This window comes from Musca domestica, unplaced genomic scaffold, assembly GCF_030504385.1.
Source record: "Musca domestica strain aabys unplaced genomic scaffold, Musca_domestica.polishedcontigs.V.1.1 8, whole genome shotgun sequence".
Classification (NCBI taxonomy): Eukaryota; Metazoa; Arthropoda; class Insecta; order Diptera; family Muscidae; genus Musca; species Musca domestica.
In genome coordinates, this window is record NW_026712409.1 from 10,860,452 (window position 1) to 10,887,534 (window position 27,083).

General features: G+C 36.8%; 1 protein-coding gene across 1 annotated transcript in view; it reads right to left on the bottom strand.

The window, feature by feature from the left end:
- Positions 1-6,029: 6,029 nt before the first annotated feature.
- Positions 6,030-27,083, bottom strand: part of LOC101894193 (uncharacterized) — a 66,712-nt gene continuing 45,658 nt past the window's right edge. Inside the window, exons 10-16 of the mRNA XM_005177416.4 lie at positions 26,964-27,072; positions 23,524-23,615; positions 21,002-21,222; positions 20,774-20,873; positions 20,514-20,656; positions 10,066-10,302; positions 6,030-6,603 (exon numbers count right to left, since the gene is read on the bottom strand). Of these exons, the coding sequence (XP_005177473.1) occupies positions 6,520-6,603; positions 10,066-10,302; positions 20,514-20,656; positions 20,774-20,873; positions 21,002-21,222; positions 23,524-23,615; positions 26,964-27,072 (986 nt within the window). The 3' untranslated portion in view covers positions 6,030-6,519. The remainder of the gene's footprint in view (positions 6,604-10,065; positions 10,303-20,513; positions 20,657-20,773; positions 20,874-21,001; positions 21,223-23,523; positions 23,616-26,963; positions 27,073-27,083) is intronic.

Sequence of the window (27,083 nt, forward strand, 5' to 3'; positions counted from 1 at the left end):
GAATGCACAAAGACATAATACCTTCACCACTAGGTGGTGTAGGGTATAAATATTAAATATCCTACAACAAATGATCTTCGCTTTAATTCAAAATTGAATTGGAAAAATGAATTGATTTTCAATCAGGAAAATGGAATTCTGAACCCCTGTTCTACGCTCCTGCAATCGTAGAATACTCTGAGCAAACCCATCACTTTCAACCATATTTCGGATATCCTATGTTCATATACTCTCGACCAATGAAGAGTTGTCTGTGTCAATGATAAACCTTGCTTTTATTTAAAATTCAAAGTCAGGCCACCTATTTAATGTTGTTTTCTTGTTATGTTTATACTACAGGTCGCAATTATGGCCCGATCTTCAAAATTTAGAATGGAGGTGAGGCTAGAGCCAGAATAGAATCCTATTGCTTTTGGAGATGATCGCATAATTTTTAGGGGTTGAAATGGACCAAAAACTGAAAAATTTCCTGATTTTGCCGTTGCTCTACAGGTCGCAATTATAGGGCTGGATTTTCACAAATTTTGTCAATTCAAATGCCTTCTTGGCATAAAAAAATAAAATATAAAAAAATCGCATAAAAATACGCCAATGATGATGTTAATATAGATTTTGTGGTATTTTGTGACATTTTTTCAATTTTTCATATTTTTTATCGCATGCGATTTTTTCAATTTGACTTCGAATATTGAAGTAAATATTTTGTAATACTTTTCCACCTTAAAACACAGGTTGGGGATATGGTATACATATTGCAATTATCGTCCGATCTTCACGAAAATTTTCACTAGGATAGGGTTAGACTCAAAGGGGCAAGGCCTAGCTGTCCCCAATATATTTAGAGTTTGAAATGGACAAAAACTAAAAATGTTCCCGATTTTGCAGAGGTCATAAATATAAACCAAAAACACGAAATCACGCATGAAGTTAGAGTTTAGGACATCGGGTTAAAATGGACCACTACTTTTGTGTGGAAAATTACCAACATTACTTACAGGCGATATCCGAAATACACAAAAGCCGACTTGATGATTGCAAAATATTTAGGGATTCAAATGAACCGAAAACATACAACATTTCCTTATCACACAATTAAAGCCAATCGACACGCGTGAGAAGGGAGTTAAGTTCGTTGAAGAATTCTAGCATTTTGGATGACAATTGAATTATATTTAGCTATAAAATGGACCACAACAACTAACAGTACGACGGAGTGCGTGAATATTGGGCAAATGTTCCTGGTCATAATGCTAAGGGTAATATCTGGCAGTGCTTCGTGACAAAATTGCAAAAGCGAAATATTTCAAAATGGATTTGGACGTCAGAGGGCTTCTTACATATTGTATCACATGGTCAGCCCCGCCGACAATAGCCTTTGCTTATTTGGTGTATATTTTTAAATAGGGGCTAAAATACTAAGTTACATAATACATATTGAAGTATATGAAACAGATATAAAAATGCTCTTCTATATAGAGTCCCTATGAAAGCTCCTCTTTCTATAGAAGACTCATACATAGTACCTGTCTAAAATTTACATTTTCCTCGTATCCCCCTCCCTTCTATTTCCCCAGAGTAATAAAACAAAATTTCAATATTTTTTGCTTTACATAAATAATTAATTTTTATTTTATATTTGCAATTAAAATATTTATTTTCGGTACAAAACTGATATATAATTACATAAAAATTTTAACAATTTTAAGATAATTACAAATAATAATTTCGATTTTACAACACAACACAGCACACACACACTGGTTCATTGAAAATTAAAAAAAAAAAAATAAAATTATTATTTATGTTGAGATTGTATTGTCGCTCTGCTGTTTGTCCTTCCTTGCTTCCATTCGATTGCGAATTATGCCATAGGACAAAAATTTTCTGCATAATTATGCACTAATTATGCCAAGTAATTAAAAAATTATTCAAACGATTTGTTTCCAGTCCCACCGACTTTTATTTTTTTTTTTTTTTCATTTGAGTATGGCTTTTGATGGCACGCGTAAGTTCAAATGTAAATGAATGATACACCCTCCCCCGTCCAATCGATGACAAGCTATTTCATTGGGTGGGAGGAAAATGTTATTTAATTCTTTTCGAAGAGTCTGCATTTAAGAATGAAAGTGTGAGGGTGTGTTGTGTATGTGTTCTTAATCCCAATATAATTATAAACAAATTTCTATGAATTACTCTAGGCATTTGTGTAAAAAAGGTGTATGCTGCTATGTGAGTGTTTCTGTCTGTATGTTTTTGGATGTTCTTAATTTCCTATACAAATGGCTTCTTTTAAGATTTTTTTTAAATGTTACATATATTTATTTTTTATTTATTTTTTATTCATTTATTATTATTATTTTTTTTTTTTGTTATATAAAAATTGCGGATTTTTTTATATTTTTTTCTTGTAAAAAATATAATATTTTAGCTACAAATGCATGTGTGTGTATGTTTGTATGTATATAAATGTATGTTTTGCAGTAGTTTGGATCAAATTGTTGCATACTTTCAGGAGACCACGACCTAATATCAAAAATTAAAAGAAGTTAAAGAGTTTTAGTCAGTTTTCCCGACAGATGTATACCCTCAGCCAATTTTCGACTATTTAAATATATGTTGACTTTTGTTAGGATTATTAATATCGTTGACCCTCTAAGGAGTAAATTCTGAAGGAATGGGCCAATATTGTCCATTTCGTATTGGACCTAAATAAATATCATATAAATATTGCGACGTATCAGGTTTGGACTATACCAACTACTTCCTTCACTTTATATGAGATATATGATAATTTTTAGAAAATGGAGAATGGAAGAATAGAATGGAGAATATATTTAGTTTGTCATAACATAACACCGTAACACCTCGAAATATATAAGATATATTTAGCGATGACCGTCCGTCTGTGGAAATCACTCTAGCTTCCGAACGAAATGAAGTAGGTTGATTAATTTTTACTCAAGTGCATATTATGTCTGCAGGACTTTTGGTATCGAAAATGGGTCATGTATGTCCACGTTTTGGTCCGTCAGTTCACCCGTCTGTAGAAATCACTCTAGCTTCCGAACGAAATCAAGTAGGTTTATCAATTTTTACTCAAATGTATATTATGTCTGCAGGACTTTTGGTATTGAAAATGGGCCATGTGGGTCCATGTTTTGGTATAGCACCCATATAATGGTACCTCCCTATTATCCGTATTTTGTTGATTTAAGCGACATTATTCATCGGAAATGTTTCAAATTTGGTATTTGAAATTCGTAATTATTGCTACAGTCTATGACAGAAAATTGTCTGTGCAGGTCCACGTCTTCGTATAGCCCCCATATAACGGCACCTCACGGTATTCGGTATTTTGATGATTCTAGCGATATTATTCAACGGAATTGTTTTAAATATGGTATCTGAAGTTCGTAAAGAATACTACAGTCTATGATAGAAAATTGTCTGTGCAGTTTCATGTCTTCGTATAGCTCCCATATAACGGTACCTCGCGATATTCGGTATTTTGATGATTCTAGCGATATTATTCACCGGAATTGTTTCAAATTTGGTATTTCAAGTTCGTAATGGATACTACAGCCTATGCAGAAAATTGTCTGTGTAGGTCTATGTCTTCGTATAGCCATCATAAAACGGTACCTCCCGATATTCGGTATTTTAATGATTTTGGCGACATTATTCACCGATTTTTTTTTTTCATGTTTCGCATTTGACTATTGTAATGGCTTATGGCAGAAGTTGCCTATGCAGGTCCACTTAGTCGTATAGACCCTAATATAAAGACTATATTCGGTATTTTTAAGATTTTAAAAGAATTTTTAACGAAATTTATTTATTTATTTTTTTTTTTTTTTGAAAATTGCCTAATTCGATCCAAATGATTGAGGGTATTCAAAATTCGGTCCGACCGAATTTCAAGCTTATTTGCTTGTCATACTTCATCTAATACAGATAAAAATATTGTTTAAGAAAAATTACAAGAAAATTTAAAATTTAATGAGTTTCACGGATATTCAAAATTTTAAACCATAGAACAATAAATTCCATATTCACAACAAATCTTGTTTTAGTAGAAATGATGGGATTTGTGAAATATGAAGATGACCGCATGCTTATTTCGGATTTTATAATCGTTTTGGTTATTTAAAACTTTGACCCTTTGTGGGGAGGTACCAGAAGAAGTGCTCAGGTCTCTGACATCTTTATAACAGATCTAATGTTGATACAAATATTGAGATATGCCAAGTCTGAATGGAATTGGAGGTTAATTTCGCATTTTATGATCTTCTTGGATATTCCAAATTTTGACCCTTCGTGGTGGAGGTACCAGAAGTAGTGGACCGATATACATATTCTATCTTTACACTCAGATCCTGTGTTAGTAGATATTATAAATATGAAAAGAACCGGATGCTTATTTTGGATTTTATATCGTTTTTATTATTCAAAACTTTGACCCCTTGTGGGGTAGCAACGGAGGGAATGATCCGATCTCTACCATATTTGCAAGAGATCTTGAGTTGATGGAAATATTGAGATGTACCACGCCTGAATGGAATCGGATATTAATTTAGCGTTTCATGAGCTTCATGGATATTCAAAATTTTTGGCACTTTGTAGGGGAGGTACTAGAAGGAATGATCCGATCTCTACCATCTTTATAACATCTCTTGTTTTATTAAAAATAATGGGATGTGTACGATTTGCAGAGAACCGAATGTCCATTTTTGATTTTATGCTGATTTTAGTGATTCATAATTTAGACCCCTTGTGGGAGAGACACCAGAAGGAAAGATCCAATCTCTACCATCTTTATAACAGATCTTGTGTTGATGGAAATATTGAGATGTGCCAAGTCCGAATGGAATCTGATGTTAATTTCGCGTTTTATGAAATTCATGAATATTAAAAATTTTGAACCTTTGCTTCCCCTACAAAGACCAAAAGTAGACCGACGTAAATATTGTGATGTATGTAATTTGAAGACAATCGAACTCTTACATTACGTTTTATAAGAGTAATAATTATTTAAAAAAGTACACTTTGTGGGGGAGGTACTTGACGAAGTGGACCGATATTGTCCATTTTCGCACCTGATTAGGATATGCAAAGGATTTACAAAGTTGGAGCAACATCAGATTATACTTTCCCTTTCTGTGCAGTGAAATATTTCTTTGGCCCTTTGTGTAGGAGGTAATTTATAGGTTGAACCGACATTGTTCATTTTCGCATTAATGCAAATATTAGGATTTGCAAAGTTGGATCAACATCAGATTATATTTTCCTTTTATGTGCAATAAAATATTTATTATTATTTTTTTTTAATTTCGCCCTGTGGTGGGAGCTGCCAGAAAGAGTGGACCGATTTTGCATATCTCTGAACTCGATTTAAGTTCGATAATAATGTTACGATGTATGTAGTCTGGACCAAATCGGATACTCCCTTTGAGAGTTATCGTGTGCACCAGCCAGACAGACGGACGGGCGGATGGCTATCGCAAGATCGGCTCAAAATGTCCTGGAACGGATTTGGTTCAAAAAGACTTAGGGTCTAAAATCATAATTTCAATGAGGCACGTTTTGGCCGTATCAAATGCCATATTGCTGATAGTATAAAATTTTCGACCTTTTGTGGAGATGGTACCAGAAGGATTGGACCGATATTGCCCATCTTCGAACTCGATCTAAGTTTGACAATAATATTACGATGTACCAAGTTTGAACCAAAACAGACGCACGGACATCGCTGGATCAACTCCAAATATCCTTAAATGGATTTGGTCCAAAGAGACCCAGGAACTAAAAGCGCTATTTCGATGAGGCATGTTTGGGCTGTATCAAGTGACGTATACCCTCTCTAGTCATATGGCTGAGCGTATAATAAAGTAATTAACATATATGTTGGAGATATGCATGTCCCATCTCCTGCTGCCAACAGAGGCTGCAAATTTTGCTGCATTGACATAATTTATTATTTGTATGACTTAGTTTTATTGCAAAATATCCTTATTTAGCATTACCAGCAATTTATTTATCTTTTTAATTTTTTTTCGTTTATTTTTTGTTTTTCTTCTTAGTTTTCTATCAAGTTTGATTATTGTTGTTCTTACATTCAATACTTTTTACAGTTCCTTTTTGGCTTCCTTTTGTTTGTGTTTGTGTGCTACTCGTAAAAAAACCAAGGATTTCTCATCAGAAAGTGTCATGTCATTCAACATGAGTTGTATTGGTGACTAGTATAAGTTCTAATGTCTATCTTTATAAGTATATGTTGCAAAAAGTGTATGTGTGTGTATGAGTTCCTGTGTCTACCATATGTGTGTGATGTGCTTCTTTGTGTGTGTGTGAATATATATACACTCTCTGCCTCGACGTTGCTGTGGTAAAAGTTTTCCATTGAAATATATATCTCTGCATTTATCCATTCATTCGTTCGTTCATTCTTTTAGTCATGTCTTTGTGATTGTTTAAGTGTGCCATTGTCTTCATGTGTGTGTGTCTGTGTGCATCCGTAATTTATGCAGGATCATTCCGTATTATCTCTTCATTGTAACGTATGGGATATGTCAGAGAATTTCCTTTGTCCCATGAGTAAAGTTCCTGAAACAAAAAAATGAAAGCAAGAAAAAACAAATATTAAATGCAATATTATTTAATATTTATGTGGTAATAATTTTAAAAGATATGAAGAATTTAAACTTTAAAATGATAAAATCTTAAAAATGTTGCAAGCTAACTTTTTACAAACCACAAGAAAGAAAAATATGGTCATAGTGGAAAATTGGTATTACAAGCACAGTGTCCGGCTATCTTGGATTTCAAACTGTCAATTGAGGATTATGGTAAGAGGGCTAAAACGAAAAGTTTCTTACAGAATCCGAACGGCCTCCTTCTAGGAGACAAGAATATGTCCCCATAAAGGGCGGAACACCTATTCTCATAAATGATAGGCATGATGACATTTGAACGATTCTATCATATTTTTCTTGACGACCAGATGGTCTTTCATTTTTTTTTTATATCAAAATATCAAGGCTCCGAAAAACTGTAAATAGAGTGAAATTCGTTCGAAGTCGAGCGGGAGCACTCTTGGGAGTAGAAAAAAAAAAACAAATCGAGCAAAACTCTATGTTTTGGGTATGCTTTGTTCATTTTAGAGTTGGAGCGTATTTTTCATCATTCTCTCTCCGACCCTCTCCCTCAGCCTCTTCACCCCCCCCCCCCTCTTTTACTGCACACAGCAACTTTGTAGCTCTTAGACACACAAATAAGAATATGTTTTTTCACTCGATTTCACTCTTAAAGCACACTCTCTTTCAAACTCTCTCACTCACTGTAATTTAAGCAATTCCGAACCGACTCTAATATTTCAAACAGGAGTGACTCGGGAGCGGTCTAATACAAAACAAAAGAGTAATGAATAAACTCCACATAAAACTCCCACTCTTCGAGCAATACAGAATATCATCATAACAATGCATGAGAAATAATTCTCATTAACTTGGCTATGGTGAGTTTTCGTTTTGGTTGGCTGATCAGGCTTGGCACTGCAGAAGACTTATCTAAATGGCACAGTGATTTTTAGAATTATTTACTATCCTCCGCCTAACAAAAATCATTAGCTTTGAATATAATTTTTTGTCTGGCTCTCATTAACTTGAGTGTCCGAATCCTAGAGTTGTAACGTCAAGTTAGTCGTTGACCGTAGCTCCTGATTATAAAACGGGCAGCGAAATTATATACCAGCAGAGCATCATTATCTTGGAACACCTGTTAGCCGAACGCCATTCACCAGAGCTCCCAATTATAACCTAGGTAGCGAAATCATCTATAACCCGAGCACCACAATTCTCGATTATAATCAGGACAGCGAAATCGCCAACAGCCGAGCATCATCATCGTGGAAAACCTGTTAGCCGATTGCCACTCACCCGAGCAGCGAAATCGTCTGTCTACCCGGATAACTAAATCATCTATAATCCGAGCGTACCTGTCTCAACTAATTTTCGGACTCACTGTCTCACAAAAGCTTCGGACTCTCTATATTGCAGAACCCCTGTGAGCCAAACGCCGTTTGGTCCAGAGTCCCGATTACAACCAGGGTGACGAAATAGTATGCAACCCGAGCCATATCATCGTCGAAAGTTGAATGGCATTCACCAGAGTTCCCGATTTCAAACCGAGCAACGAAATCGGCTACAACCGGATCATCATCATCGTGGAACACATGTGAGCCGAATGCTATTAACCAGAGTTTCAGATTATAATCCGAGCAGCGAAATTATCATCTTGGTTCTCGAAGACCGTTCACCAGAATTCTCGTGTATATTTGGATCATCTGAAATCCGAACATCGCGATCCCCGAAACCCGTTCAACAGAATTCCCGATTATCCTCGAATCATCTGGGGGCGGAAAATTATGGCCCCCCGGATCTTCCCAACATCGTGGTTTCCGACCCACCAGAGTTCTCAATTATCGTTATATCATCTATCATTGGAACATCGTGGTCGCCGACGTCCATTCATCAAAATTGCCGATTATCGTCAACGACCCGTACATAATCATCACAACACCCGAATACCCGACGTCCATTAATCAGAGTTCCTGTATACCTTTCATCGCCTGCATTATCATCGGAAATCCGACGTTCATTCATCATAGTTCCCGAACCGTCTTTAAATCGTCTACAATTTTTACACCATCATTGGAATCCCCGGACAACCTACGTCCATCCATCAGAGATCCCGATTATCTTCAAATTGTCTACAACCCAAAGATCATTCTCTTAATCGCCGGACATCCGACGACCATTCATCAGAGTTCACGATCATCTTCCCATCGTCGACATCCCAAATACCATCATCGTAATCCCCGAACATCCGACTTTCATTCATCAGAGTTCCAGAATTATCTTTAAATCTTCAAATCTACAATTTGAACAGCATCATCACAATTCCGGAACACCCGATGTCTGTCTACAATTCAAACGTTGTACTCCTGGATCATAATTCCCGATCCGCTATAAATCGTCAAGAAACCGAGTCTTTAATATGACCAATCTTCGTGAACATCGTTTTCCCGATCCACTTCATCCACTTCACCTGAAAAACCGTAAATTGAATGGAGTCGTTGTGTCAATCTAGTTCATAGTTCAATACACCGATTCCTCTGCATATGAGTTATTTCAGATAGTTAAAATAGTTCATAGCACTCATACGCATAACTTTCATACAAAACGACTGGAGTCCACAGGACTAGATTGGCACAACTCCCGAACGCAATTCGCCATATTATCGAATTTAACCTCGAAGAGATTGTAATTTAGTATTTAAATCAATAAAACACCCTAATTTTACTCCTCAGGAAAGGGAGAATTCTACCCTTTTCATTTCATAAGGTATATTTTAATGGGTCCTTAGGATACCGTGGCAGCGACTGAGAAAACCACGGTACAATAGGAAGAATCTTGTCTTTTCTTTTAATACCAGATCAGTTTATTTTTATTATTTAATTTATTTATTTATTCATTATAATTTTTTTTTTATTGTGTGTTTTATATATTAAACACTATGTTTTCATTTTTCAGATTTACTTCCATAAATTTAATGCCGTTTGAATTCTGGTAAGTTTATATTTATAAATATTATAAATCATGTCTTTAAAAACATCCCCCCCTTAATTCAAATTCACTTACATATATTTATGTAATTTCCAAAACAAAACTTTCAATTCCTAAATCTTCACACAATCCGCCGCAATCCAATTTACGCACGTCATAAAGCCAAGTAATGGCCTAACACTGGGATTTATCTTCAAAACATAAACAATTTTGGAAATGCAATTCAAAGAATTTCACTCGAAAGTTTGAACTTATGGCCTGAATCCAAAACAGATTTTAGTTTTGCAGCAGCAGCAGCGTAACATCGCCAATAGCCCAAATACAAATACTAATACACACACATACATACATACATCTATACAAAACTTCAAAAGTTACGTGCCGCACAGCCAATAAACTTTTTTGCTATTGCTGTTGTTGTTGTTTTTGATTTTGCACTTACCACCGTGTAAGGATTGTAGCCAACCGTCTCCGTACTGCCAAAAGGATTTGTAAACGGCAAATTCACATTCAACAGCTTATTCTGGTACAGGTTGATGGCATAGCGTATCTGAGAGTTCTTGGCCGTGCACGAGTCAATGGCATACAAATGACCGCAAACAATGAACATCTCGCCGAACTTGCGATGATCCAAAGTGATGTTAAAGTTGTATTTAATTTCGAGAGTATCGGCATCCAACTGGAAGTTTCGAGGCGGTTGGTGGGGGGAAGAAAGAAATATTTTAGTTGTGGTATTAGAAGTTTTATAAATTTGTCTGACTTAATGGGTGAAAATGATTTAAATTATATGAGGGGGAATTAAATTATTTTGGAGGGTTTAATGAAGCATTGAAAGGGTTGTGTATAAATTTTAAAGTCCTAGCGCTGGATTTTTGTTGTATGAAAATAAGAAATGAAACATTTTTACTTTATAAAATGTTTTATGTGGAATATCTGCCTTTTTAAAAAAAGTTTTTTTTCCAATTTTTATAGAACAAAAATGAAGGCCTTGGTGAAGAAATAAATTATGATAAATTCAGAAATTTATTTAAAGACCCTTCAACTGGGCGTTGATAAATCAGGAATCAGTCACTCTACTCTCTAGAAACATCAATATAAAGCTTAAAAAGGTCTTTTGCCCACGGTAAACCTTTCTTCTTCTTCTTTTTTCTTTAAAGTAAAGAAAATCAACATTCATGGATTTTAAAGTTTCCCCTTCAAGGGGTTTTCTTGATAGAAATCCTCTTTCGATACATTAGTTCTAAAGAATTCCTTTTGGGTATTCCAATTAAAAATATTTGAATAAATTTTTCATTTATAAGCTCTTGAAGTTCGACTCTCTACAGAACGCCTCCTTAAAGATCTCTATCAATAGTAAACTTTTAAGGAATTTTTAGAAGAACAATTCCGACCTGTGGCTATCTAAGACATACAGAAGCCCTGTTCTATGTATTAATTGGGAGTCTTTGAAGAACATTTCTTAAAAAATATGTAGAAGTTTGTTGTTCAATAACAAAAATATTATTAAACAAGTAAAAAAGCAGCTAAGTTCGGCCGGGCCGAACTTTTTATACCCTCCTTCGGAAGGAACTTGAAAAATTAAAAAAAAAAAAATCCGTTGAAAAATAAAAACCTGTACAGGGTTGTCCATATTCGACGGACCCATCTGGCAACGCCATAACTTTTGACAGAGATGTCACTTCGCTTTATAACATAGCGCGTTTGAAGCGTCAATCCAAGCAGATTTTTACCATGAACCAATACACGCCACGCGAAATAGTTGAAATTTACATTCAACAGAAGAAGTCAATTGTGAAAACTCTACGTGCTTATAAAACATTAAAAAAAATGAGAAGTGCGCCTTCTAAGAACACCATTAAGCGTTTATACGAAAAATTTTCGACTGGTAAGGCTCTTTCTAATCCGAAGAGGCCATATAAAAGTCAACCAAGGCGATCGGCCGAGAATATCGCTGCCGTACGAGCCAGTGTTGAGAGGTCCCCAAGAACATCCCAAAAACGCCGTTCTCAGCAGTTGGGCATGGCTCGGTCCACTTTACAACGGATTATTCGCATTGATTTGCATTTGTTCCCGTACAAAATTCAATTGAAGCAAAGAATGTTGCCTGCGGAAAAGCCTCGTCGATTGGAATGGGCCCAAAGGGCTCAAATGTCCGTCGAATATGGGCAACCCTCCACCACTGTTCGTTTATTTAAATATATTTAGACTTGCGTTATGATTATTCAAACTGTTGAGCCTTTGTGGGGGAGATTCCAAAGGAGTGGGTCCATGTTGTCCATTTCATATCTGAAATAAATCTAATATAAATGCGCCAGATTTAACCTATATCGCCAACTTTGTTGACCTTCACATTACCTACCAGATATGGTAAACCGAAGTATTCCACTTCATCTAATATTTAAATAAGTAAAAACTGTAAGTTATGCCGGGCCGAACTTTCAATACCCTCCACCATTTGGTAAAAATTTAACAATTTTCAAAAAAAAAAAATCTGTTAAAATCTTAAAAATACCGAATGTAGCCGTATATTAAGGTCTATACGACGATTGGAATGGGCCCAAAGAGTCATGGGTCCGTCGAATATGGGCTATACGAAGGCGTGGTGCTGAATATGTAGTTTTCTATCATAGGCTGTGAATAATGTCGCGAATATCATCAAAATACCGAATAAAGGGAGGTGCCTTTGTATGGGGGCTAAACGAAGACGTGGGGCTGCATAGATAATTTTCCGTCATAGATAGTAGTGCCCATTACGAACTTCAAATACGAAATTTGACGCAATTTAGGTGTCGCGAAATCCTGGAAAGACCAAATATCTCTGGGTAGCGTTATGTGCTATACCAAAACGTAGACCTATAGAGACAATTCTCTTCCAGGGGTAAAGTACTCAGAGAGAACTCCTTGTATAGAATTTCAGACAATTCCATTAAAAAAAATTTGACAAAAATATCAAAATAACGAATATCGGGGGCACCATTGTATGGGGACTTTACGATATCGTGGACCTAACAAGACAATTCTCTTTCAGTAAGTAAAGTACTCAGAGAGAAATCCTTGTGTAGAATTTCAAAAAAAAAAAAAAAAAACATTTGCCCAAAATCATGAAAATACTGAATATCGTGGGGTACTGTTATATGGGGGTTATACGATATCGTGGACCCATATAGACAATTCACTATCAGTGGGTAAAGTACTCACAGAGAACTCCTTGTGTAGAATTTCAGACAATTCCATTGAAAAATGTGACAAAAAACATGAACATACCGAATATCGGGAGATACCGTTATATGGGGGTTATACGATATCGTGGACCTATATAGACAAATACGTGCCTAAAATCATCAAAATACAGAATATCGGAATATGTGGGGGCCATTCGATATCGTGGACCGATATAGCCCATCTGCGAACTTGACCTGCCCCCACACAAACGGCTGATCTGTGGAAAAATTTAGCTTCCCTTGTTAATTCGTTTTGACTCTAGCGTGATTTCCCTAGACGGACAGACGGATGGACTGACAGGGCTAAATCGTCTTAGAATTTTACGCTTATCAAGAGTATATATACTTGGTTGGGTCAAAAATTATTATTTCGATGAGCTACAAACGGAATGTCGAACTTAATATACCCTCCATACTATTTTTTTTGGTGGAGGGTATAAAAATCCACCTTTAGTGGTCTGATGGTCCATGAAATATATTCTTAAAATGTATCCTTTTTCCCCATGGAAGACCAGAAGGTCTTGTCGCAGACGGTCAGTAGTTTGTTTAGTGAAGGCCAAATGGTTTTCTCACAGAAGACAAGAAGGTCTTCTCACAGAAGAGAATATGGTCTTTTCTTACAAGATAAGACGTTCTTCTCATAGAAGACGAGAAGGGATCCTCTTAGAAGACGAGATAGTCTTCTCAAAGAAGATCAAAAGAAGGTCTTCTTAGAGAAAGCGAGAAAAATAAAATCTTCTTAGAGAAAACCAGAAGAAGACGGGAAGGTCTTCTCATTGATTAAGCGAAGGTCATATCACAGCCCAGAAAAAGGTCTTCTCAAGACCTGAAGAAGGTCTTCTTAAGACCTGAAGAAGGTCTTCTAATATAAGGCCTGAAGAATGTATTCTCAATACCTGAAGAAGGTCTTGTAATAGAAGACCTGATGAAGGTCTTGTAATAGAAGACCTGAAGAAGGTCTTGTAATAGAAGACCTAAAGAACGTCTTCTGATAGAAAGCCTGAAGAAGGTCTTCTTATAGAAGCCTGAAGTAGGTCTTCTTATAGAATACCTGAAGAAGGTCTTCTTATAGAAAGCCTGAAGAACTTCTTCTTAGAGAAGACCTGAAGAAGGTCTTTTTATAGAAGACCTGAAGAAAGTCTTCTTAGAGAAGACCTGAAGAAGGTCTTTTTATAGAAGACCTGAAGAAGGTCTTCTCATTGGAGACGAGAAAAGGGTATTTTCATAGAGGACCAGAAGGTCTTCTTTTAAGGGACTAGAAGGAGATACTTTTAGAAGATTTTCTTATATTAGGCCATGAGACATCTCATAGAAGACCAGAAAGTCTTCCATTTAAAGATTTGAAAACTCAATTTCCAACCAATGGACACCATCCCTGTTCTTTTTCTTCAAAAATATTATTTTCCGTTAGAAAAACGACCTCAAATACCCTCAGAACTACTTTAATGTTGACTTTAAATTTTTCTAAGTATAAGTCTTAAATGCAACTAATTATGTCTTCCATACGTGCCCCTTTTATGGTTTACTGATCTCAAATCGTCCTTCGGAGACAAAAAATAAGAGTTCAGAATCTCTGATATTTCTTGGTAATGCAATTTACCAAACAAGTAAGCAAAGGCTACAGTCGAGCGGGGCCGACCGTTGAATACCCTACAACACTATAATAAACGATACAGTTTATATAGGTGAGATACTCGAAAGAATTCCACAAGATATTGTGACAAATAATAAAAGAAAACCATCAGGTTTTGTTCTCTAATTTTCGAATAATAGCAACTTTAACTAATTTGCTCATTTCCAATTTATTGGTAGATGTTGCACGTAAATGGTCTTCCTAGATCTGGAACCAATATTTCCCAAAGAACTATAATCTCTCAGAAGTGGTAAATTATGAACATTTATTATTGGTTTTTGACTGAAACGCATCTATATGAGATACAGACATTTGACTATATTCTTCAACGAAATCAGCGTTAACGAAAAGTGCGTCTTTCCTGTATTTGTGAATTCTCCAAAAAGTCACTGGAATGGACTTTTTCGTATTTTGTCTACAAAAGTTGGCAAACTATTTCATACATTGAATATTTTTGGATGGCCATCCAAAACTGCTTGACTTTTGCAATGTCCGGTAAACCCCATTCAAATGTGCGTGAGGTTCGGGCGATAATTGCGACCTGCTGACAATTTTGCAGTTTTTTGGTCCATTTCAACCCCTAAATATTTTGCGATCATCTCCAAAAAGAGTAGGCTTCTATTCTTACCCTCATCTGATCCCCATGCAAAATTTTGTTAGGATCGGGCCATAAATGCGATCTGTATATGATATCCTGATATCCTAACTACTTAGTTTTGTTAGCTGTAGAAATATTACCAAATGTTTAATTCAAAATGAAAATATGCCAAAAATATGACAAAATTGAAAAAATATGAGAAAATTTACAAAATCAATATTTTCATCTTTAGAAAGATATTTTTATGCGATTTTTTAGGCGTTTTTTCTTTTCTGCCAAGAGGCCATTCTGAATTAATGAGAACTGTCGAAATCAGTTCAGCCGTTCTCGACATATAAGAGATCTTTCAAGCATATCTTCTTTGATAGACATATATATCGCACATATTTTGCTATATATCCGATTTGTTGGATGTTAACATCAATGTAAAGGTCAGAAGTAACCTTGTCATGGCTTTGTGATTTCGCCGGGATTTAAAATATTCGCGGTTTAATGAAAAATTTTGATTTTTTTCAACAAAAAAGATATGTCTATTTTAGCCGCTAAATATTATCCGATGACCACCCAAATTGGTAGGCTTCTTCCCCGCCCTAAACTCTAGCTACATGCGAAATTCCGCGTCGATTGGTCTATAATTGCGACCTGTATAGCTACTGCAAAATCCGACATTTTTCCAGTATTTGGTCCATTTCAACCCCTAAACATTTGGCGATCATCTCCCAAAGAAATAGGGTTCTATTCTGACCTTAACCCCACCTACATTTTAAATTTCGTGAAGATCGGGCCATAATTGCGACCTGTAGAGTGATTACAAATTAACATGGACAGACGGACAGACGGACAGACGGACAGACGGACGGACGGACATACATAGCTAGATCGACTCAGCTCGGCGAGCTAGGAAGATCCATATATACTTTCCTATATGGGAAACCAATATTTCGAGGTGTTACATAAATTCTGGCCCAATCAAACTTATAATACCCCCAACACATAGTGTTGTAGGGTATAATGATGTTAGTTTGACACATATATAAGGGTGTATATAAGCAAAAATGTGTCCGAATGTTAGGGCACTTCCATGGTATAGGACAAAAAAAAAAATTAAAATTCTCCATAATTGTTATCCAAGAATGCCTAAATCTGGGTGACGGGACCAACAACATTGACCCAAAGCCTCTGGTCCTTTTACAGAATTTCAAATGCATGTATGCATGTCAATCATGGGATCTATGATTTTACACCCACATCAGCATATCATATTAATTTTCCAAGAGAGCCACACTTGTATACCCCTGCAACATCTGTTTCCTTGCAATATCACTTGCTGTGCAACTGGAAAATAATCATAATGACATCAAAAGCACGAACATATGAACAGCAGCAGTAGCAATAACAACAATATCTGCATTATTCTGCAACATCAGTAGGGCTGTTACATGCAACAACAACAACAGCAGTTACAGCATTACTAACATTATTATGAAAATCAAATGTCATACAGTCGGTCAGTCAGTCACTGAGTTCTCGTCACTCACTCACTCAGTCAAAGATTCATTCTCCTCTTCCGAGAGTTGAAGGGAGGCAGACAAATGGATAACCCCTTAAAATGGATGTCATTGAATTTCTGCTGCCCCAAATGAAACACATAGTCAAATTGTGCAGATAGATGGATGGATAGATGGCTCACATAATTGCAGATAGATGTGCATTCCATTTGAAATAGAATATGCAGAAAAAAAAAGAACAACAAAAAGCAAAATCCAAAAGTCAGCAGAGTAACAACACATTGTTTTTACCCCTCCCCCCAAAACTACAAATGTCATTCCGGGCCCTTAAACCAAATCTGCTTAGTCTACAATTGCAATTGTGGCATTGGTGATGGATATGCTTATGTAGATTTGTAATCTAGCATTTGTATGATGGTAGGTATGTGTGCACACATACTCGTACCCGTATTAGAGGCATTAAAATCTACGCATTTGTAGTAAAAAAAGACTACTACGGAATAATGTATGTAAATAGATTAATGGGAAATGTCACATTAACGAGGGAGGGAAAAGTGGATTTAACTACAACACTACAAAATATATTGGAAAACCTCATTAGGTCCAAACCCATTTTAGTCATTTTTTTTTAATAATACCATACAGTCCTCATAAATGTTACCTTTGGTTTTTGACCGGGACATTTGCCCTTCTCCGTCGTGCTGGTATTCAAAACTATTTCAAATATGCCAAAATTCTGCCTTGTCCTTAACTCTCTCCTCATGCACAATTGCGTGTCGATTGGTTTTTTTATTATGACCCGTAGAGCAATCGCAAAATCAGGAAAATTTTAATTTTTTTGGTGAGATTAAAAAATTGAAACCAACTTCAGACTGCTGTCATTTCTAAGCCACTCGTCCGACATCTGTTAAATTTATTCCATTGACAATTTTCCAGAAAAAAGTTATTTGTGATGGAATTCAAGCGTGATAGTGTGATTCATTTATATTTGGCTGGAAAACCACAAGTGGCTATCGTTAGAGCACTCCAGCATTTAAATGTGAATAAATCTTTATATAAATCGTAACATCGCTCGTTACCGTGATACAGGTAGCGTAGGCCGACGTCAAGGAAGTGGACGGTGGAAAACACCAACATCAGCAGACATGGTTCGAAAAGTAAATAAGCGACTTGATCCAGACCCGTGTCGCAGTGGCTGAAAAATGGCTCGTCGGCTGAACACATCGCAATATTCCATTCGGCAAATATTGAAAAATGAGCTCGGGTTAAGGCCATTGAAATTCCAATAAGTGCAAGAACTTACACCGCAACAGAAAGAAAATAGACTCAAAAAAGCTAAAGAGTTGCTTCGCTTCGACGAAAGTGGTGAACTGCCGAATTTGGTTTTCTCCGAGAAGAAAACATTCGTTGTCCAGCAGTTTTTAAGCGAACAAAATTATCGTGTTTACTTGCCAAGAGGTCAGCCATGGTGAGAGTGGGCCGCCGTAACAGCCATAACAGATGGTCGCTCTCCGCTCGTAATAAACGAAGCAGAATAAATGTTCTGGAGGGTGTATTAAAGTCTTTAGGACGCAAACATTTTGGCCGCAGACCTTGGACATTTCACAATCGCACTCAGTACGCGCCACCCAAGAATGGTTATAAAATGAGGTTCCTCGCTTTATTACCAGCGCACAATTGCCACCAAAATCTCCGGATACCAATCCGTTGGACTATTGTCTCTGGAGTATTTTGTAAAGCAAGGTTGGCACTAAAAAATACCAAAGTTTCGATCACCTCAAGCTAGTGCTTCGCCGGGAATGGGACAAAATACCGTAGAGCAATATTCGGGCTGCGTGTGTCGCTTTCATTGGCCGTTTGAAGGCCATAATTCGTGCCAAAGGTGACCAATTCGTACAAATCTAAACTAATTCTAAAATTTGATGCAATTTCCGATATTTTTTGCTTTTATTCAAAAAAAATAAATAAATAAATAAAAAAATAAAAAAATGTAAAAATTATGCAGTTTGACTTTGTTACAGTTTTTATAGTCTCCACCATAGCATGGAGGGTATATTAAGACCCCACAAAGTATAAATATTCTTGATCAGCATAAAATTCTATGTCGATTTAACAATGTCCGCCCGTCTGTGGAAATTACTTTAGCCTTCGAAAACAAATGAAGTAAGTCGATAAAAATTTACTCAAATATGTATTTTGTCTGCAGGACTTTTGGTATTGAAAATGGGCCATGTAGGTCCACATCTTCGCATAGGCCCCTTATAACTGTACCTCCCGATATGCGATATTTTGATTATTTCACCGACATTATTTACCGGAATTGTTTCAAAATTGGTATTTAAAGTTCGTAATGGATGCTACAGCCTAAAAAAGAAAATGGGCCATGTAGGTCCACGTCTTCGTATAGCCCCCATATCACGATTTCCCCCGATATTCGGTATTTTGATGATTTTAGCAACATTATTTACTGGAACTATTTCAAATTAAGTTTTGAAGTTTGTAATGTATACTACAGCATAAGACAGAAAATGGGCCCTGTAGGTCCATGTCTTCGGATAGGCCCCTATATAACGGTTCTCCCCGATATTCGGTATTTTGACGATTTTAGCGACAATATTTACCGCAACTTCTTCAAATTTAGTATTTGAAGTTCGCAATGAATACTACAGCCTATGACAGAAAATGGGTCATGTAGGTGCACGTCTTCGTATAGCCCTAATATAACGGTTCCCCCCGATCTTCGGTTATTTTTATGATTTTAGCGATATTATTTACCGGAACTATTTTTTATTTACTATTTGAAGTTCTTAATGAATACTACACCCTATGACTGAAAATTGCCTGTGCAGCTCCACGTCTTCGTATAGCCCCCATATAACGGTACCTCCCGATATTCGGTATTTTGATGATTTTAGCGACGTTAATCATGGGAATTGTTTTAAATTTGGTATTTGAAGTTCGTAATGGATACTACAGCATATGACAGAAAAGTGTCTGTGCAAGTCCACGTCTTCGAATAGCCCCCATTTAACAGTACCTCCCGATATTCGGTATTTTGATGATTTTAGCCGCATTATTAAGCGGAATTATTTCAAATTTTGCATTTGAAGTTCGTTATGGATACTACAGCCTATGCCTGAAAATTGTCTATGCAGACTTATTACAAAAGTTGCGTATGCAGGTCCAAGTCGTTGTATAGACCCTAGTATACTGCTACTTTCGGTATTTTTAAGATTTTAACAGAATTCTTAATGGATTTTATTTTTTTGAAAATTGCCAAATTTGTACCAAATGGTTGAGGATATTCAAAGTTCGGCCCGGCCGAACTTATAACTTTTTTACTTGTTTTCAACTTCTTTATATTATCTAATTTTTAATAATTTTGTCTTTATACCATATATCGTTAGATATAAAAACTAACTTTTCTTTGATACATCCAAAAAATCCTGCAAATCCGCTTTGGATTAATTTATTCTTCGCCTGACTTTTCATACCACCCTCGATTTGCATCACATGGAATTTATGGTCTATGAATAGGAGCAATGCACTCGAAATTGTCTGATGGTTCTGCCAAAATGTATGTCAACTGCATTTGCATCATTTGTACTACGACTCAGTCACCAATCGTAAGGGCTCTTGCAGCTCAGTCATTCATTCATTCATTCGTTCGTCAGTAGCATAAGTAACTAAACAACACACCTCCCCCTTGTTATGGGTGAGTGTGCACTTAATTGTTATGCTGAAGTGGGGGGAATATTACAAGGAAACGAATCATGTAAGTCGTAATTTACAAATGTTGACTGGAGAAGGATTTCATTCTCTTCCGCTTACCACCCCCCCTCCCCCCATCATTCAAATAATAGCAATCACACAACAACATCATCAGATCCATGCATTATTTCAATTCACAATCATTCGAGCCCTGCTTACCTTTGCCACAAGAGTATTACTGGAATCTTTGCCGCTGTAAATTACCCACAAGCCAACCTCATCCACATTAAAGTCCATGTAATTGTAAGCCGTTGAGTACAATTTATGGCCAGGTTCATAGCCAGCACCAGGTAATGTTACGGCTGCAATTAAAAAGAGGAGGAGAGAAAAAAAAGGAGCAATTTAGTTTCCCAAAAAAAAAAGCACAAGCATTTTAAAATTTGTTAGAGAGAGAGAACACCTTCCTCCCTCCCACTTACTTCTAAAATCGCCTTTGGTATACAAATTATATTTGGCAACCTTGCTGGAATTCAACATGTGATAGTAGAATGACCCATTGAATACCACATTGGCATTACCCTGCAACAACAATAGCAACAAGAAAAGCAGCAATAAATTTCATCATCAATGACATTTGCAATTAGTGTATCTGCATCTGCAGGTAGAGGAGGCAACGGAGGTAGTTGGCTACTGGCTGTTAAACTTACATGGAATCCATGAGGTATATCATGCGACCGATGGGCCACCGATGTTATGCGATAGGCCTTCTTCGATGTAAACTCATACAATTTGTTGTTCTCCTTTTCGTGGGTTACAAATGTTTTCTCGCGGTCAATTTCTTTCGCTGCCGGATCCTTGAGCCATGAACCATGCTGTTCGGAAACACTTTTGTGGAAAACAGGTTTGCCCACAGCGTACAAAATGCAACCTAATTAGAAATGAAGAGAAATTGAAAATGAATGAACTAATTTAGGGTCATTTCGTGTTAGGGTGGGATAGGATTTTTGCGGGATGAAATGGATAATTATAGAAGACATTTTCAAAGACCTGATATGATTAGAAATAGGACCTTCGTTTAATCTTTCAAAAAGAAGAACAAGTAGATTTTAAACAGGCCAACTAAGAATTGGAGTCTTTGAACAGACCGAGTTAGAGCAGACTGAGTTAAATATCTTCTAGAGTTCCCCTTTGGAAATTAGGCTTACTGAAGCTCTTGTACCAAGGAAATACCATAAAAGCTGTTCTAATGACGGAAGTCATTATAAAGTTCTGCTCAACATAAAAGAAAAAAAAAAAAAACATTTAAATATCTTCAATAAATTAATGAACTTATATACAGGGTGAGATGAAAAAACTGCAACCAACTTCAGACTGCTGTCATTTCTAAGCCACTCGTCCGACAGCTGTTAATATTATTCCAGTGACAGCTCACAAAAGCATTTTGTTGAGAATTTTTCAGAAAAAAAAAATATTCGTGAAGGAATTCAAGCGTGATATGGCTATCGTTAGAGCACTCCAGCATTTAAATGTGAATAAATCTTTTGTGTCTTGTACCGTCGTTACCGTGATACTGGTAGCGTAGCCCGACATATGTCAAAGAAGTGGACGGAAGAAAACAGCAACATCAGTTGAAATGGTTTGAAAAGTAAAAAAGCGATTTGATCGAAACCCTCGGCTTAGTGGCCGAAAAATGGCTCGTTAGCTGAAAGTATCGCAATATTCCATTCGGCAAATATTGAAAAATGAGCTTGGGAAAAACCATTGAAATTCCAAAAAGTGCCAGAACTCACACCGCAACAGAAAGAAAATAGACTCAAAAGAGCTAAAGAGTTGTTTCGCTTGGCCGAAAGTGGTGAACTGCCGAATTTGGGTTTCTCCGCTCCACTGAGAAAACATTCGTTGTCCAGCAGTTTGTAAACAGCACCATCGCCAAAATAAGCTTCCTCGCTTCATTTCCAGCGCACAATGACCACCAAAATCTCCGGATACCAATCCGTTGGACTATTGTGTCTGGAGTATTTTGGAAAGCAAGATTGTCACAAACCACAACCTCAAGCAAGCGCTTCGCCGGGAATGGGCCAAAATACCGCAGAGCAACATTCTGGCAACGTGTGACGGTTTCATTGGCCGTTTGAAGGCCATAATTTGTGCCAAAGGAGACCACTACGAACCAATCTAAACTTTTTCTAAAATTTGATGCTTTTTCTGACATTTTTAGCTTTCATTCAATAAAATTAAAAAAATGTCGTATTTGACGTTCGTAATGGACAGAAAATTGTCTATGCTGGTCCAGGTCTTCGCACTGCTCCGATATAACGGTACCTCCCTATATATTTATATTTTGATGATTTTAGCTACATTATTCACCGTTTATTTCATGTTTCAAATTTGAATATGGTAATGGCTTATGACAAACAATGCCTATGTAGGTCCACGTCGTTGAGACCCCAATATAACGGTTATATTCGGTATTTTTAAAATTTTAACAGAATTTTTTAAGGATTTTATTTTTTGAAAATCTCCAAATTCATTCCAAATGGTGGAGGGTATTCAAAGTTCGGCCCGGTCGAACTTACTGCTTTTTAACTTGTTTTTTGGAAAAGTGTTTTATATAATCGGCAAGAAAACTCTCTTCCTTTTCCTTTTCTCCATTGACTGTCTCATATAATTTTGAGACCAACACAATGACCCCCATAGGTTCACAGTTAGCACGACACCAGAGCTTTGTAGACACACACACAAACATGTATACACCCAAACCCAGATAGCTGTTTATTAGAATTTCTAAACCTAATTAGTGGCACGTTAGGCTCAAATGTCTCTGACTCTTTGGGCGTTTGCATGATGGCGATGGCGATGGCGATGGCAATGACGACGACTACAACTACGTTAAAGGATAATGCCGCCGCCTTTACAGCTTGCAGCAGCCGTACAAACAGCCTTGGAACTCGAATGCCGGGTTCCTTTGTCAGTAGGCTTAGAATTCAATTAAAAGTTTTCTGTGTTTTATGACATCTAAGCCAAGGGATTTTGCAATCACACAGACAGTTTCTCAAATAAACAAACCTACAAACACACACACACACCGATTCACATTTGTACGTTTGCTGGATTTCTTGGGATGGACCTTTTCGTGGTATGTGTATGGGTGTGAGCGTGTGTGTGTGAGTGTACATTTGCTTGTGTTAATAGGAAAAGAGATATTTTGATTTTGCCAACTCATACTTACTCTTCTTGCGTTTGGGCAGGCCGGGATAACTATCGTTTCCAACTGGTTGAATTTCGAAATTGGAATTAATCGAATCCTTACATTGATATAAACTGCAAAGAGAACAGAACAGGAAAAAAAATTACAAACACACGCAATCTGACATTAATACAGCACAATCATGACAGCTGGGATAAATTTGAGCTTATTTTTTGTAAAGAAGAAATCAGTGACGTAGCTGGTGAAATAAGGCCGGGGAAATTCCTATGGTTCTTATGGGGTAAAGCTGTTATTTTAAAATACAGGGTGAGATAAAAAACTGCAACAAAGTCAAACGCCATAATTTTTACATTTTTTTTTTTAAAATTTTATTGAATGAAAGCAAAAAATTTCGGAAATGGCATCAAATTTTAGAATAATTTTAAATTTGTTCGAATTGGTCACCTTTGGCACGAATTATGGCCTTCAAACGGCCAATAAAACCGTCACACGCTGTCTAATTGCTACTCTGTGGCATTTTGGCCCATTCCCGGCGAAGCGCTTGCTTGAGGTGATCGACAATGGTATTTTTTAGTCCCAACCTTGCTTTCCAAAATACTCCAGACACAATGGTCCAACGGATTAGTATCCGGAGATTTTGGTGGCCATTGTGCGCTGAAAATGAAGCGAGGTGCCTCATTTTGTAACCATTCTTGGGTGGCGCGTGCTGAGTGCGATGATGCTGAGTCCTGTTGGAATGTCCAAGGTCTGTGGCCAAAATGTTTGTGTGCCCAAGACTTTAATACACCCTCCAGAATATTTTCGCAATAATATTTAGCATTTATTCTGATGCCACGTTAGATTAATACGAGCAGAGAACGACCATCGGCTGTTATGGCGGCCCACACCATCACCATAGCCGGCTTGAGGATTGAGTTCTGGTGGCCAACCGAAGGTGCACATTTTCAGCTGACCTCTTTGGCAAGTAAACACTATCATTTTGTTTGTTTACAAACTACTGGACAACGAATGGTTTCTCATCGGAGAAAACCAAATTCGGCAGTTCACCACTTTCGGCCAAACGAAGCAACTCTTAAACTCTTTTGAGTCTATTTTCTTTCTTTTGCGGTGTAAGTTCTTGCACTTTTTGGAATTTCAATGGCTTTACTCCGAGCTAATTTTTCAATATTTGCCGAATGGAATACTGCGATATGTTCAGCTCACGAGCCATTTTTCGGGCACTGTGACGCGGGTTTCGATCAAGTTGCTTCTTTACTTTCCGAACAATTTCTGGTGATGTTGCAGTTTTCCGTCGTCCATTTCCTTGACATATGTCGGGCTACGCTACCAGTACCACGGTAATGAGCGATGGTACGAGACACAAAGGATTTATTCACATTTAAATGCTGAAGTGCTCTAAAAATAGCCACTTGTGGTTTTCCAGCCAAAAATATAAAGAAATCACACTATCACGCTTGAACTCACCTATGAAAAGTCTTTTTTCTCTAGAAGAATGTGGAAGGTCTTCTGTCTCTGAATGACCTGTGGAGGGTCTCCTGTCTCTGGGAGACCTATGGAAGGTCTTCTATCCATAGAAGACCTGCCGAAGGTTTTCTGTCTCTGAAAAACCTTAAGATGGTCTTCTATCTACAGAAGAACTATGGAAGGTCTTCTATCCAAAGCAGACCTGAGGAAAGTCTCCTATCCATAGAATACCTGTGGAGGGTCTTCTATTTATAGAATACCTGTGGAGGGTCTTCTTCTATCCATAGAAGACCTGTGTAGGGTGCTCTGCCTATAGATGACCTGTGGTAGATCTTTGATTTACAGAAGGTGCCTATGTAAGATATTTGGAAAATATTCTGTCTGTAGACGATTTATGGAAGGTCTGTAGTCTATAAAAGACATGTGGAAGTTAAAGGTCTTCTGTCTATAGAAGACCTGTTGATGGTCTTCTGTCTATAGAAGACCTATTGAAGGTATTTTGTCCATAGAATGCCTGTATAAGGTCGTCTGTCTACAGATGGTCTTCTGTCTAGTGTCCGGAAAGTCTTCTATCTATAGAAGATTTGCGGAAAGTCTTATGTCTATAGAAGATCAATAGAAAATCTTCTGTCTATAGAAGACCCGTGGAATGTCTTCTATCTATAGAAGACCTGTGGAAGGTCTTCTGTCTATAGAAGATCTGTGGTAACGAGCGATGGTACGAAACACAAAAGATTTATTCACATTTATATGCTGGAGAGCTCTAACGATAGCCACTTGTGGTTTTCCAGCCAAATATAAAGCAATCACACGATCACGCATGAATTCCATCACGAACAACTTTTTTTCTAGAAAATTCTCACCAAAATGCTTTTGTACGCTTGTAATATAATGAGCTGTCACTGGAATAATTTTAACAGCTGTCGGACGAGTGGCTTAAAAATGATAGCAGTCTGAAGTTGTTTGCATTTTTTTAATCTCACCCTGTAAATGTCAAATCTCAATTTTTCTGAAGGTAAACACAGAAAATGCTTACCACTTGCAAAGACCATAAAAGGATAATTTTGTAAATATTTGAAACTTTAGTCATAAAACTTAAAGTGTGGATGGAGGGTTGGTCACAAACAGTACCAAAATGTATTTTATGCCACAATGTGTAGGGAAGCATATCCAACCCCCACTCTTAAAAGACTTACTACGCCAATGTATCCCCCACCCCCTTCCCTAGAACCTTAGCTATACGTTCGCCTCAGCCACACTTCCGTCTTTCTTCGTCATTTTCTATCATTTATTTGCCTTTTATTTTGACAATTGATTGGTAAAGTTTTAGCCAGAAATAAAAATCAGCCACAAAAAACAACAATCGTCTCGGTTGATGGCAACAGCAGCCACAGCATCGGGCAATAACAATCGAAAGACAAAGACGCTGTCAGAAGTATTAATTGAATTAATGTGTTTCTCTTAATAGTTTTCTGATGGCAGAACAGAAGGCAGCGGCAGTGGCAGAGGCAGCATCGACTAAGGGTCTGAGGAAATTCCATGAATTAACAATGGCGTGAAATTTAAATAATTTGCAAACTAATATTTTGAAAGAAGATTAATGAAATGGATATACAATATTATGTCGAATAATTAATCCAAAAATTAATTATTTCCAATTAATTTAATCGGGAATTTATAAATAACACAACAATTACAAGAAATTGAAAATATTTCAATGTTATCGATATACAGCAAAAAATAGAGATTTTCTTGGAAGATGAAATTGGAATAAGAATTGATAATAATACGAAATTATGAATCTAGCAGAACATAGATTAACATTTTGATCTGGGTAACCTAAATTGGAATTGGTATGCTAATGTTTTTTTTTTTTTTTTTCAAAAAAAAATTTAAAATCTTTGATAATTAAAAAAAAAAACTTTCCCTATCGCGCGGCATAAGAATGTGTATATGGTTTTAAGGGTAATTATTATTAAAGCTATCGTTTAGCTCACCTTTGCTCAGGACATTCTGGACAAACAGGACATTCTTGTTCTGGCGGTCGTTGACCATATGTTTTCATTTCCTTGCCAACATAGGGTGTCTCGCTATTGGGATCTTGAGCTGTAAAAAAA